The 14,818-nt window shown below is 36.8% G+C and overlaps 1 protein-coding gene across 2 annotated transcripts; it reads right to left on the reverse strand.

Moving 5' to 3' along the window:
* Nucleotides 1-37: 37 nt before the first annotated feature.
* SYN4 (sister chromatid cohesion 1 protein 4) lies at nt 38-12,241 on the reverse strand. 2 transcript variants are annotated; one of them, XM_088254894.1, is made up of 14 exons: nt 11,345-12,241; nt 8,572-8,833; nt 8,381-8,478; nt 8,202-8,251; nt 7,293-7,342; nt 6,480-6,591; nt 5,128-6,292; nt 4,800-4,944; nt 4,112-4,248; nt 2,999-3,936; nt 2,675-2,708; nt 2,175-2,280; nt 1,603-1,732; nt 38-522 (listed from the first exon to the last, which is right to left on the reverse strand). In XM_088254894.1, the coding sequence occupies exons 1-14, from the start codon at nt 11,466-11,468 to the stop codon at nt 424-426; spliced, it is 3,450 nt and encodes a 1,149-aa protein (XP_088111020.1). In that variant the 5' UTR covers nt 11,469-12,241; the 3' UTR covers nt 38-423. The 2 variants fall into 2 exon arrangements, with proteins under 2 accessions (XP_088111020.1, XP_088111022.1); XM_088254896.1 differs by lacking the exon at nt 38-522 and adding an exon at nt 625-883.
* Between the last annotated feature and the right edge of the window lie 2,577 nt (nt 12,242-14,818).

Consider the following 14,818-nt stretch of genomic DNA (forward strand, 5'->3'; position numbering starts at 1 on the left):
ATATTCCCATCTTATGATTCCGTTTCTACTCTCATCATTTGTGCAACATAGCAAAGATCAAAGCCCTTGCATTATTGGAATATTAAAAGTTAGCATCTTCGATTGCAAATGATACTAATTTACAGATATATACATCATACAGATATGATCCACATTACAACCTTGTTGCCACGATCAACAAGATGATACACGTGTCCCTCCTTAAACCCCCCCTGATAAACTACCAATTACACAACCTAAACGATAACTTAATTCCTAGCCTAGGGGAAAAGGAATCAATTTTTTTATAACAAAAAAAGAATTTTTTTTTTTTTATAAAGAAAAATACCTAATGAAGGAAAAGAATATTCCCAATTCTCAGTAGAGCATCATACAGACTACACTATAAAGTCCTCTTCAAGTATCTGCCTTCCCTAGGTAAGATCAGAAGTCTGATTTCATGAGCTTTACTCGAGACCTTATGTTAACGTTGTCAAAGGGCTTTGCCTGTTCTACATGGATGTAATCCCTTGTCTTAAGAACCTGCAAAACAGTGAGTACAACCACGAGAAAACCAGATTATTCAGCATTTACAGAGTTTGAACAAGAACATATAATTATACCAAACCAGGGTTAAAATAAAGAAAAATTGCAAAAACACCTATTGACCTACATCAACTTGTCCTCAGATCCATCCCATCATCAATCTTAGATCTCTCATTGTCACGCATTGACCTCCTAAACCATCTTGTGGTAATTCATTAATGCTTCCTCCTCACTAGTGCCTAGAAGCTGAGGTCTTATCTGCATCCACTAATTATCGGTGCTTATGGATGAGTATGCTGATACTTGTCCTCCTTTTGTCATGGAATAAATCTTCTCTTCATACTCCTAGGATAGAAATCTAGAAGTAACCAATCTTCGGGTTAATGATACTACGCGCTATTCTGGCTTCAGAACCACAATTTTTGTCTTAATGAACTGTTCAAATGTTAGTAAGTGCCATCATTCCTATATAAAAGATAAAACAATAAAATAAAGTTGTAGTATCATCAGCCTTTCTAATTTCTTTACAGAAAAGTAAAGGCTTGCCCAATCCCTACTACTAATACTTCAATTTCTACTGTCTTTTATAGATTCTAAACTACAGTATTATCCAATACTCCCTTGCATCTGCTTCTCATGATCATAAAACTTTGACCTTGTGTTGCAACTATGACAATCCCAGTTTCAATATAAAAGACAAACAATTTCTATGTTACCAAGAAAAACACCAAGAAAAACATCCACATAAGCTCTATTTAAACCTTGTCAATAAAACATGTCATCTATTCCAATAGTTCAGGAATTTATCAAGAGAAACTATAATTTCAATCCTTGAATGATCCCATATAGCAGTGAAAAACTATTCTATTGTCATAATAATTGCTGCTCTAATCTAGCTTCAAAGGTATTGTTTTAGCTCTGCTAATTTCATGTACATGCTTATCGAGTTCCCAAGATTGTACTACATAAATGATATATTACAAAACACACTTACATCCTAATTGATCCTCTGACAAAAGTACAGGAGATTACCAAGATAAAAGAAAACCTGAACATAACGATGATTATAAGACTTACCAATGTTTCAAAAAACATCCTTGATGCTTCCTTACGAGTTTTACCATTTAACAGACTATCCATGCCAAGAACCCTTTTCCCGTTAACAGCTTCCTTATCGAATAAAGTTTGGAGATACTTGGCAACGGCTCTACAAGAAAAACACAAGTTAGTTTTTAATAAAAGAAAAGTGATATCACAATGTATGATATCGATAGACAAAATCAAATATCCCAACAGAACATTCATCAATTTTGAATTTAAATACACTAGTCATTCTCGGAAAAAGAAATGTATCATCTAGGAACTACGACTTCAGAGTGCTAGAGACAGACAGACAGACAGACAGACAGACAGAAAGGAAATATCCGAAGTTGCCTATTAAAAGTCATTAAATCAAGGTATGGAGCCCTGGCTTAACTCAAACAAAAATCCAATTTATTTCATATTGTAGCAATGCTTCAAATCACAAACTTGCAGTACCACCTTCAGTGGAAATACGTGCAAACCAGCAAAGAACTCCACTGACTTGCAATAAAACGAAAATAGCAGCATGCATTGAGCCTAGCAGTGACCATATGAAGCACACGCACCTGGTGCGGGAAGACCACCCACTGTTCTCAAGAAGACGCGTGTCTTCAGCACAAGGCATGTCATCGACATCTTCAACTATATCATCATCATCTACATTCAAAAATTCTGAAAAGAGGAATGAAAATGTGTTATTCAAAGGAACCTCAGCACATTAGTGTGAGTGCAAAAGAGTATTTTTATTATAAATGTGGAAACACTAGTACAAAAAAGCATGTAGTCAACAAATATGTAAGGCACAGAACATGGCACTAGGTGGGTCGGTAGCATTTATTTCCAGTCCAGGCTTTAGTCCAATAGAGTTGACAAAGGAGCTTTAATGGGCCGAAAATGTACAAGGAGTACAATCATAATAATGCATAAATAGTTTTGTGTGCTATGTGTATAGTCCATGCAGACAAAATCCTCATAAAAGTAGGTCCTGAGAAGGGAATGTAGAAATAAGACAGGCCGAAAGATATAAATGAGAAAAAATCAACAAGGCAGGAAGGAGAAACTTAACCTGTATCATTTCCCAAAACTACATCTTCAAAATGCTGCACAATATAGCCAAAAAGTGAAGTTAAAAGCACATATAAAACTTATAAAAGGGGCCTTTAGATCAAACTAAGAAAAAAGCAGAACTCTGAATGCAATTTTTGAACATATAATAAAATCAAGCAATCCCCTGTGCAATCAGGAGTGAAATATGGCAATCAATAAAATGAAAAAGAGGGCTGAGAAATTATTTTTTGCCTGGCATGGCAAGGGAATGCAGCAAATACTTGTCAAAGTGGGCATGCAAAATAACTTTCAGAATTTCAGAGAAATAATGTTCGCAACTCACACCAAAATCTTCTACAGGGTGTTCTGTGGTGACTTCTGCTTCAATGCCACTCTGTAGATCAGCCTCCGGAGAACCTAGACTTTCCTTACCATTTAAGGGAGCAATGTTGTCTCTATCACCAAGCATGCAACTAGACTTTGGGTCCTTGTCATCACAACCAAAGTTTGCATCCAGGACCTCAGTTTCATTCCCCATATGTTGCTCATTATTTCCAATTTCTTCCACTGGTTGATCATTTGAAAAACTAAGGTTTTTGCATTCTTCAGTTTCAAGAGATACAGTTGCAAGCGTAGCATTTATGTTGTCAGTGAGATCAGAAAATCCTATCTGAATATCTGCTCTGATTTCAACAGTATGCTCAAAAGCATCAATAGCATCAGCTCCTTTCTGAATACTTGCATCCACCTCCATGGGTTGAGCATCCAACTTCTTACCTGGTGACATGCATAATGCGTCCATCTGCAGTGACGCATCTTCATCATCAGTTTTTTTATCCATAAGCCTTGACTGGACATTAACATCAGTTGACACATTGTTAACATCTCCTAAAACAGGATCAGCAACTTCAAAAATCTCTTTTTCAATTTCCATTTCAGCTATCTCCCCGGAGGGTTGATGTTTGCAAGTATTAAATTCTTCTAGGTCAGTAATCCCCTGCTCTTGAGCATCAGTATCCTGAGATCTTCGATTATGATCTTCAGCCTCCTGGTTTTTGTTCTCAATAGGAACACCAGCAGGTTGTGCTTCCAGATCATCTGTCACTTTTACAGGTTCAGTGCTTCTAACGGGTTCAATTTCTTTACTTACATTTAGCCTGGCATAAGCCTCTACATCCTTCAGTAACTCCGCCGAAGCACTGTCTTGATCATTTTCAGAAACCCTGGTTCTACTTAGATCAAATGTTTCTGTGTGCAGAAATATTAGTTCCACTGACATGCCTGTTAGACATCAAAACTAATTCAGGTGGCTTGTAAAGATTTGTCAAGAACAGCAATCATTCATAGAGCTACCAGTCTCCCAAAATAAACCAATAAGTGATACATAGTGATTGTATATGTGTACGTCTAATTACATGTGTGCATATTAGATTAATCTCTGGTATCACCAACTTACCAGTAAGTACAGGTACAGTGAAAATATCATCTTCCAAAAATTGTCTTTGAATCATTGAAATTTCTGGGCGAGTACAAGGAGCCTTCTTTCTCACACGACGTATGTCTTCAGTATTCGTCAACTGCTGGCGTATTGTACTTCAGAAGACCAGAAGGCAAGTAGTTAGTGTCTAAAGAGAGAGAGAGAATCTAGCATGCAACAACATATACTATTAAGATGCTTAATATGATTATCTTATCTCAGAGCCCGCTGAGCATTTAAAGGAAAACTACCACTCAGCCAAGAAGCACTCTACTAAGATAAACATACCGCCGCTATACTTCTAAGGAACAAAATGTCAAATTTCCCATGGGAACATGCTGGTTGACAAAGAGCCCAACCATAGGCTTCTATGTCAAGTCATGTTGACGACTTAAGACCATGAAACAAGTAGATCATTAAGAGATCAACATTGCATTGACGTACACGGATAAAAGACTCAATTTATACAAACTTAGTAGTAAAGGCATTTTATATCATAGAGGTCTTAAAACAAGCAGCAAATATTCTTCAATATAAGACACTTTTGTTCTGTTAAATAAAATAAAATTACAACAGAATGGTCTATGAACCAAAGATGAGATTGGTCAAAATTAGTTGGGAGATATATGAATTCAAACAATGTAGATATATGGAAACTGTCACATACTCGCCATGCAAGACCATTGTATCATCCATTAGCACTTTCCTCTTTGAGGCAGTACTGCGAACAGCAATCCGGGAGCGTTTTGCGCATATTATGTCAGGTGCAAGTGGAGTGGGTTTCATTTTTAAAACTGAAGATCGTCTTCCAACTGAAACAACAAGAATTACAGTTCAGTCATAATCATATAAGCGTAAGAATATTCTTCCAAATGAAGATCCAGGGAAAAGAGAAAGAAAGTTGTCACAATGATCTATCAACTCATTTGACCGGTCATAACACAAATTGGCATGTAGAATATTCTGAAGGCATGAAGAAAGATCCATTTAGATACCTAAAATAGAAGACAATAAATCATCATCATCAGGGATGGATTCTGCAGTTCTCTTTCCTCGGGCCTCTCCAAATGATTCAACTGAATTTAAACTCTGCACTGTCATAGTACTTTCTGTGGAACTACGTTTTTTCCCTGAGATGAGTTTGATCCCAGTATCATCACCAACATCCCCACCTATGATTTCTTTGTCAGGCGTAGATTCCATTAGAAAATCACTTGGTTTCGAAGTGAACCCCTCTGGTACAGAGAGCAATTTTTCAGGTGCAGGCAAGTCAGAAGTGGCAGACCTATCCAAATTCTCAAATTGATTGTCAAAAGATGTTGCATTGTCCAAAGAACTTGGCCCAACAACCTCTAAAGGTAAGTTACCAGGAATTTCTGAAATATTTGCAGGAGATAGCATATTACGATGATTCGGGACGGAGTTGCATGCCCGGAGTACAGGCACTTCAGCAAGTGACATCTCCTCATGAGTAACAGGATTTAAAGAATCTTTAATGTTAAGTGTGCATGATTCTCCCATATTATTAGCAATTTCAACGTCATTCTGCATTTCAGGCTTTAAAGATGTCTGTTGGTCCTCCAAATAATCCTCTGACACTCTCGCACAGGAACTATTTGAACAAATCTTACGAGCAGGGTCCTCTAATTCATATGTGACCTGGGAGCAGCTAGGAGATGCAACAGTTTCATCCAACCTAACTACTGCAGGTTCTACACTTTGTGCATCCTTTTGATCTAGGAAGAGCATAGCAGGTTCATTGTTTATTACAATACCATTATATATATCTTCCACCCTGTTTGGACAATCCAAAGCGCCAACTGTCCCATTTGCACATTCTAATACTGGAGAAATGGGTTTAATTTGCTCATGCTCATGTGGCTTTGCTTGCTTGATCTCCATATCGCCCAACTGGTAGCCGTTCTCCTCATTCAAAACCATTGTACTATCATCCCCACAACGCGGACCTGGCACACTACAAATATTTTCTGGGCTGCGAATTGCTGCTAAGTTTGATAAATTATGGTCTTCCAAATCCAACTGATCATTGCACGCCATAGGTTCCTGAACACCAGACAGGTTTGGCTCTTCAAATAGTCCAGGAGTTGATGGAGCCTGAGCATATGTGACATTTTCAGTACTTGCAGCTAGGACTTCATTCTGTTCCAAAGGGATAAAAATATTCATCACTGAGGCAAGATTGTATTATACAGGTTGGCACATAAATCACACCTCCCTCCACCCCTTAACAACGAAAGAATAGAATAGAACCATGCTTACACACAAGAAACGACAATAAATTAGGACAAAACAGAAAAAAGGGTGTTTTGGGGTAGTATTAATAAACCTCGTTTCCAATCCCATTCATTTGCATGGTTTCTGAAGTTCCAGGTATCCCCTCATAAATTTCATGCTTTTCCGGAGGTGTTGTAGATTGGACCAAAGCCTGCAGATCACCACTGTGATAATAGAAAATGAATAGGATAGATTAGAAAATTCAGAGTGTTCTAAGTGATTCCATGGATGAAGAAAAAAATAATAAATAAAAATACCACCCAACCACAGCCTAACAGGTAACAACCTCTTCAACATGAAAAAAAAAATGTCAAAGCATTGCGGAAACGAAACAACCAAGTATAGCATAAAATAGAAAACAGGCAGACCACTCATAGTCTTGTTCTGCAACTTTGCGACAGGAAAAACATGCATCCCACTTGCAAATTAAAATCACAAATCACCACCACCGCCGCTAAAACTCCTATTTACAGTTTAACGCATCCAGATTCCAAACAGATCAACTACAAATTTTACCCTTAAATTCGATAATGATAAATGGAGCTAAACAGGAAAAATCTACAAATCCTAACATCATTTTAACATTCGTTGCCACCTTCAAGTTTCAATTACCTTATCCAAACCCATGGTAATGACTTTTTCATAAATAGCTTATGTTCAAGGATATGGTGGTCAGACAGAATATGGGTGAAACACTTCTTTGTTTACTGGAAAAGAGGTGTTATAGATGCAAAGAGTCTAAACCATCAACCAAAGAAGTTGAGTCGTTCTAATTCTAACTTCTAAAATCCTCATTGTGAAACAATGTGTGAGAGAATCAGAATAGTAACCCATGTTTAACACCATAGAGATATAGAGAGGTTACCCTGAAATTCCATCAGTCCCTTGAGCTGCAACCTTGCCTAAGAATAGGTCCTGTTTTCAATCATTCAAAAACAATTAGAACATCTACAAGCGACACACACACACATATATAAATATAAGACAATAGTTTTTCTATTGTAGGCAAACATAACAATTATATTAAGAGGTATAAAAAGGAAGTACAATCAATGTGGACCAGTAATCCACAAAAACTTACCCACAACCTACAGAAAACAACCGACCAGGAACAAGGTAAATAACAAATATTAGACAATAGTTAGGCCGATTCTTGCGTAAGCAACACATTAACACCAAAAGATAAAAAGATAAAATAAAATTGAAAATTGATGAAACCAGGAATTGAAAATCATTCCAAGATTATTCAGAAAAGACACTAGTACTTTGGACACGTTCAATTTTATGAACCGATTATAACTTATATTTTATCATAAATACCAACCACTAAGAACCCACAGGCCCACTTCTTACTTTGTCCCAACAGCCATGTGAAAAAATGAGAGCTTGCACATCTCTAGCAAATCCTACCAACTTTAAGCATTTTGAGAATGCTTTACTTTTAGTCGGTGAGTGACACAGTAGGACATATAGCCATTCTTTAATCTTCATCCAACAACAACATTTCTCATAGGGAAAAACTCATTTGGGAGTTGAATATAAATACAAGCCATGAATCCTTTCTTCTGCAATCCCAAACCCTAGAACAATAAATTAGCCAAACCCTAATAACAAATGAGTAATTGCAATGCCCAGCCATATGTACACATCATCAACAGGAATTGAAGGAACCATGCATAAAGAGAAAAAAAATTGACAAGTTCCATCTGAGCAAGGAAAAAAGCAACTGGTAACTCTCTACTCTATTAAATTACAAAAATAAAATAAAAATTACCTCATCAAAGTCCAGACCAATTTGAGAAGTATCGCCATCACCAAACCGCTCTGAAAACAAACCATGAAATATTGGAATTTAAGTTTACTTGGTACATAATCACCGTTAAGTTTTATCCTAACCATCAAATTTAATTCAATGTACCATCATGTCATCACTATGAATTAATGAGTACTAACCGTCCAATCCAAACTGAGATGTCGAGTATACCACACCCTCCATTGTATCCTGGAGAGTTATTTGCTCCCTTGTACTGACATGATGATCAACATAATTACTGCAAGATAACTGAATGTTAATATATAAACAAATACAATATCCAGCACTCAACACCTAAAGCGTTCGTTCTATACAAATCGAACATACTAACCCCTGAAAAATTTCATTATCTGGTAGCTCAAAATCATCAAGATCAAAAGTCTCAGGCAAGGTGATGGAATGATATGGAGCAGTAGATTCTTCTGGAGGTAAATCAACTGCAGTGGAGCGAAAAGCTTGCTTTATCTTAAGCAAAGCCTCACTGCAATCATCAAACAGGTAATTGACCTTTCTAGAATATATCCTCACCACACCAAGCAGAAGATGGCTGGACAACCGAAGAGCAATCGGAACTTCTGGAAAAAGAATAGAATCTGTATAGAAAGATAGACCATGGAAATTGATAAGTGGATAGATGAATTTGACAAAAAGAAACAATAATAAAAACAGAGCAAAAACTTATATTACTGAGATTGGGAAATAAAATAATACTACCTATTAGCCCCAAGTGCTAACCCAAAAAAATAATCAGGGGGTTAAGTATTCAGAAATCTAGAAACTCAACAAAAAGAACTGATATCACGGGTTTAAGGAATAATCCCTGGCCAAACAATTGACTCTACTGGAACTACCTAAAAAGGAACTAAAGAGTTTTCTTTGAATGGATATTGACAACAAAAGAAGAATTAACAGGAGCATGGTGCTGATGCCAAACTTTTCTTGTCTACATGGGTTTCTGCCCCCCTCGATTTTTTAATAAATTATCGACTTCCAAAAAAGAATATCCACTGGCCACTGGGGAGTGGGAAGCATTAAAAAGCTTATGAACATAGAAACTACAATCTTTAAAGAAAAAAGTTCCATGCTCTGTTAGGTAGCTCAATAAACTTAATTAGAGCAATAAATATTATATATTTCACAATTGGATCTACAAGGTAATAAAATTAATTATCATACCTAATCTACAACCTAGGTGGAAATTTGCATCCTCCTAATTTCTTTTCTTTTTTTCTTGGAGAAATTGTATAATAGACTGTAAGGGTGAAAAGAGTGTAATTATCTGGAAGAGGTAGGCCCACATTAGTTCAATCAGTTTTCAGAAATCTTCCAGCTTATTATCTATCTCTCCTAAGAACTCCAAGTAAGGTGGCAAAGAGGTTGGAGAAACTAAGTAGAAATTTTTGGTGGGAGGCTATGGAGAAGGAGAAAAACATCATTTGGTGAATGTGAGATTGTACCTCACTCTTGCAAGAAATGAGGGCTAGGTTTTTTGGAGGAAATAAGGGGGATTGTTGCTGGGAGGATGTGCTGTGATGGCTGTCTTCTAGGTCGTTTGGATGGACAGGGGAGGAGCTGTACCACTTGTGGGAAAGGGTTCTGATTGTAGAACCAGTATTGGGGATTTAGAGAAACAGGGGAATTAAAGAGAAAAACAAGATTCAAGTTTAGAAAGTAGAAAGATATAAAAAGATAGACAGATCTAGAAAACACAGGGGACAGAATCATAGGAAAAGGAAGGAAATGTTCAGATAAGAACACTTTAATCATTCATCAAGTTTGTCTAAAATGACCAAAATCGGTGGAGGAATGCTGGATCTGCCACTTGGGAGTGCGTCAGGCGGCTGCAGCTTTCCAAACTAGAATAATGTCGGATAGAGCTATACTCCTAAATATAGGAAATACAGAAGCCCAGTGCTTGACCTTCTCCCAAACCCCCTCTGCTTCCATCCCCCTAAGATCTTCAAAGATACGCTGATTTTTTTCTGACCATATAGCCCAAATAATACCCATCACCAGACAACCCCATATTACCACCACCAATACTATAAAATTCTCATTCAACAAGAAAAGACAATCCGAGTTGTTGTCATTGGAAAGTCATTTCAGAGGGCATGAGTTGATATTTCCTAATATTGAGTTGTGCAAATCATTTCCTCGTCTTCATAGATTATGGTATTCTCATAATGCATCCCTTGGAAATATATGGTAGTTTCTCTTTTCCATGGGTTGAAATCTTACATTTCATATAAATTGGGATCCCTTTTACCAAAAATGTCTCCTTACAATCTTGTAGATCAAAGAGAAGGTTTTGGAAACTTGAGTTGAGTCATTGGGGTCTTTTATGTGCAAGTCTTATGTCAGCAAAGTTAATTCCCATGATTTGTAAGGTTAAAGTGCCTAAATACCTGTGACATTATGCAAAAAATAATGCGTATTTTTTTGTTTATATTCCCCCAGTGTATTATATGCAAGGAAGAAAAAAAAGCAAGATTATTGACAACATTTTTCTTCATTGCTCTTTTACTTTACTGCGTTGGCATAAGCTGTTTAGGGAAGTAGAGTTGTTGCAGGTGACTCCAGATTCATGGATTTCATTGTTATATGAGAAGCATTGTGCTTTTGGTGGGGGAAAGGAATATGGCAATTCATGGAATGTAGTTTGCTGGCTACTTTGAGGTGCTTTGGATAGAAATTGAACAGAATATGAGGATTTTAAAAATAATAACAATAATTGTAGGAGGAATCATTCTGGGCTTTATCATCCTCCAAATTTTCTGGGCTATTACTAAAGATACTATATTTTCACTGGGTTAACGATTTTGTAATCTTTGTATAGGCAGCTGTGCATAGGTTCTATCTGTACATTCGGTGGACTGCTTGTTCACTGTTGTGGTACTTGTATTTCTGTTTCTTTTAGCTTACAGGAAAGATGAACAAATGTTTCTCCTTTTCAACTTGACTCAGCCTTCCCCAATTATTCTGGATTTTAGGCAATTTTTCCACTAATAAAACACAGTATCACAATTTAAGCTTAAAATTTACTGATTTTATTTTCCTATATTTTCTAGAGAAACGAATCATAAAAACATGGTATCAGAATTTACCTACAGAGACGCCAATATCGGTGTCGGCAACCTGATTCTTTCGAAGTTTGCGCTCCAAATGTGCCGCTATCCATATCGTTCCAAGCGGGCCTTTCTTCGCCAATATAAACTGAGAATAAAACATTTCCCCGTATTTTTCACACCTTAATTCCCCACAGAGACCTTAGATTTCATACAGCAATCTTCCAAAAAGTAAGTTAACTTGGGGTGAACGCGAAATTTTCGAGCCACTAACGAGCCCGCGGAGAGTTAAGCTTCCACCATACCAAAACATCAAATCAAGGAAAAACTCTTGAAAGTCAACAAATTTACATGACACACCATTGAAACCCTAAATTTCAGACAACAGTCTATCAAATTGAAGAACAAAACCCAAGAACTTCCAATCGTAGCCTGAACCTGAATTGTGACGATTTAGGGAAATCCCCAAATTAACGACAAACTCAAAACCCTAACAAAACATAACTTCTATTCCACCTTTTTCATACAGCCCAGCACTTCAAAAACAAAAAACAAAAACGCCAAGAAACCATTGGCCAGAAATTTTCAGAATCACCGTGACCCCTTTCTCAAGAGTGGAAGAGAGATGTTGTAACTTTTAAGTGGTTGGTTGACGAAGCGAAGCTAAATTGATGGTGTTGGAACTTTGAAACCTAGGTTAAGTAGAACAACGCTGTGTAGTTGCAGAGACAAAAGTATAAAGCTTGGAGTTGGATTTGCAAGGACTGAGTTTGGCCCACTGAGTCAGAGATCGTACCGAGTCGAGGAGTTTATGAAAGAAAGAGTCTCGATGTGGAATAGAAGAGAGAGTGGCTTCGGTAGCGCCCTCGGATTTTCGAACTTTTTTATGTTATGGTGTGGGTTGGTGCACCTTGGTGATAGATCTTACAAATGCTAATCAGAACACTAGGAAAAATATATATATTGCTAATCAGAACAATAGAAATTTACTCAACTGTTATTACACTCTCTTTGCTTTTTAATACTTTTTAGGCTTTTTATCACAAATGGTCCTTCACGTTTACGAAATTATCACGAATGGTCCTTGAGGTTTTTTTGTGACACTAATAGTCCTTCACGTTTGGACTTTTTATCACAAATGGTCCCTGCCGTCAGAAATTCTGTTAAGTGTATGATGTGGAAAATAAGTGGAGCCCACATGTCCAATCACATTGTGACATGTGGATTAAATAAATAAAAAAAATATTTTTTAATAATAAAAATCCCTGGCCTGCAACCCACGGTTTTTTTTTTTCTGGTCCAAAACCTCAACACTCCCCTCCCTTTCTAATCTCAATTCTTAAGTCTCTCTTCCAACTCACAGGGCTGATAAATTGTAAAATTTCAATGGTAGGTGAACTCTCAGCTAATTGAGAATGGGGACAAAAGCCACAAAAACAAAACCAATTTCAAGAGTGAATCATTACCCATCAAACTGAACAAAAAAAAATACAGACATAAGAAATATGAGGAGAGAACTATTTGGGGGAAGGGATACTTTTTTTTAAATTTATACGAAAAGAAGAAATTACAAACAAAAGCCCCAAAAACAGGGATGGCCAACACAATCAAAATGCAGGAGCAACAGTTTGACAGATAGTATTTTGTATTTTACTTTTAAGCTTGGGGTTTTTGTTTTTGGGCTACAAAATGCTTTGGGTTTTACAACCCAAATTTGTATTCCATAAAAAAAGAGAAGAGTGGCAGAGGTATTGCTGAGGAGGGAGAAGAGCTTGGTCTGGACGGAGGAGAGAGAGAATTTAAAGGGGGAGGAGGTTGAAAGTTCAGACGAGAACAAAGGGAACAAAAACAATCAAGGATACCCAAGGGGTTTGGTCTAGTGGATATCCTGGCTAGGCCTGCAAGTGGGCGAATGTTAGCTGGCTTCAGTGAGGTCCAGCGTTCGAATCCCACCTTGTGAAAAACACCCCCTGGGGAGAGTCAAATCCGTTCAGGTCTACGACTCGGAGTGGTTGCTCACTTGCTATTACCAAAAAAAAAAAACAATCAAGGATGAGGATTGTGCGACAGGGAGAGGGGAAGAGGGGAGGGAAAGGAAATAAAAAATTATTGACAGCTGGCAGCATTTTATTGGCTAGAGATTGTGATTGGACATGTGGGTTCCACTTATCTTCCACCTCATACACTTAACAGAGTTTCTGACGGCATGGACCATTTGTGATAAAAAGTCCAAACGTGAAGGACTATTAGTGTCACAAAAAAACCTCAAGGACCATTCGTGATAATTTCATAAACGTGAAGGACCATTTGTGATAAAAAGCCTACTTTTTATGTCTTTTTTTTCTTTTTTTTTTCTTTTTTTTCTATTCGACCTTTATTCTACATTAATTTCTTTCATTAATTTCTTTTTACTTTACTTTTATATTTTTTTCTTTTTTTTTATAGTTAATTTTTCAACTTACACTCCATTTTCAGTATTTTTTTTTCTTTTTTTTTTTGGATGAGATCCAAGGGTGTCCACCGCCAACAGTAGTGACTAATCCCTTTCGCCGCGGGAGCTCTCCAAAGGAGGTAAACAGCTGGCCACGAAATGTGCTCCATTCCCATGGGCGGAGATCGAACCCCCAACCACATGGTTAAGGAATGAGGTGAGCTATCACCAGTAATAAAGATGGCTAAAGTAACCACAAATAAACATAAAACAAAGAAAGAGTAACTAGATTAAACAAAATCCTCATATACTCAATACCAGAGCTTGAACTAAAATCACAACTTCAGTAACAGATACAAAAGAGGACTTAAACTATCACAACATGAGTTGCCAAACCTGTAGGACCTCTAGAGCCATTTCCAAGGCTTCCAAGACCTCATAATGGCTCTGTCACTGCCCATTACTCAACACATAAACTAACCCGAAAATAAAAACAAAACATGATCATAAACTCTCAGGAAATTTCTCATTCTTATATGACAACCCAAAGTTCCACTATTACCTGGAAAAACGCTTATTAAGCATAATATCTTAGTAAGAAACACTGCTAATAAAGTTATATTACGTAAGAAATTAAACGTATCATGCATAATATCTTAAGAATTAGAAGAATTACTAAACTCTGTCATTCCACTCAAATCACCGATGCCCACCATGTCTAAAATTCTCTGTTGTTATTTTCTGTTAACTTTTCTTAATTTTAGTTATCAAAACTTTAATGTGGGGTTAGGGTCAAATGGGAAAGAGAAAGAACAAAAAAATAACAAAATTGATTAAAAAGCATTGAAAAGCAAAAGGGAGCATAAGTGGAGAAAATCAGCTCCCAACCAAAATACGTTTTATGAGAGCTATTTTCATAATAAATAAAAGGTAAAAAGTCATTTTTCGTCCTTGTAGTTACAATTTTTATCATTGAGCTCCTTATAGTTTCAATTTGGTCAATTGCATCCATGTAGTTTGAATTCTAAAGTAATTCAAGGACAATCCTCAATTTCTATCAAATTACTCTAATTTCTGTTCAC

This window comes from Prunus avium, chromosome 6 (assembly GCF_965620075.1).
Source record: "Prunus avium chromosome 6, drPruAviu1.hap1.1, whole genome shotgun sequence".
Taxonomy (NCBI): Eukaryota; Viridiplantae; Streptophyta; class Magnoliopsida; order Rosales; family Rosaceae; genus Prunus; species Prunus avium.

Bases quoted from the DNA above. Each gene is read 5' to 3' on its own strand.
- SYN4 (XM_088254894.1), bottom strand. From the start codon at position 11,468: ATGTTTTATTCTCAGTTTATATTGGCGAAGAAAGGCCCGCTTGGAACG. The intron at 2,709-2,998 runs GTGAGTTGCGAA...TATATTGTGCAG, and splicing joins ACCCTGTAGAAGATTTTGGT to CATTTTGAAGATGTAGTTTT. The intron at 523-1,602 runs GTAAGTCTTATA...ACTGTTTTGCAG, and splicing joins GGATGTTTTTTGAAACATTG to GTTCTTAAGACAAGGGATTA.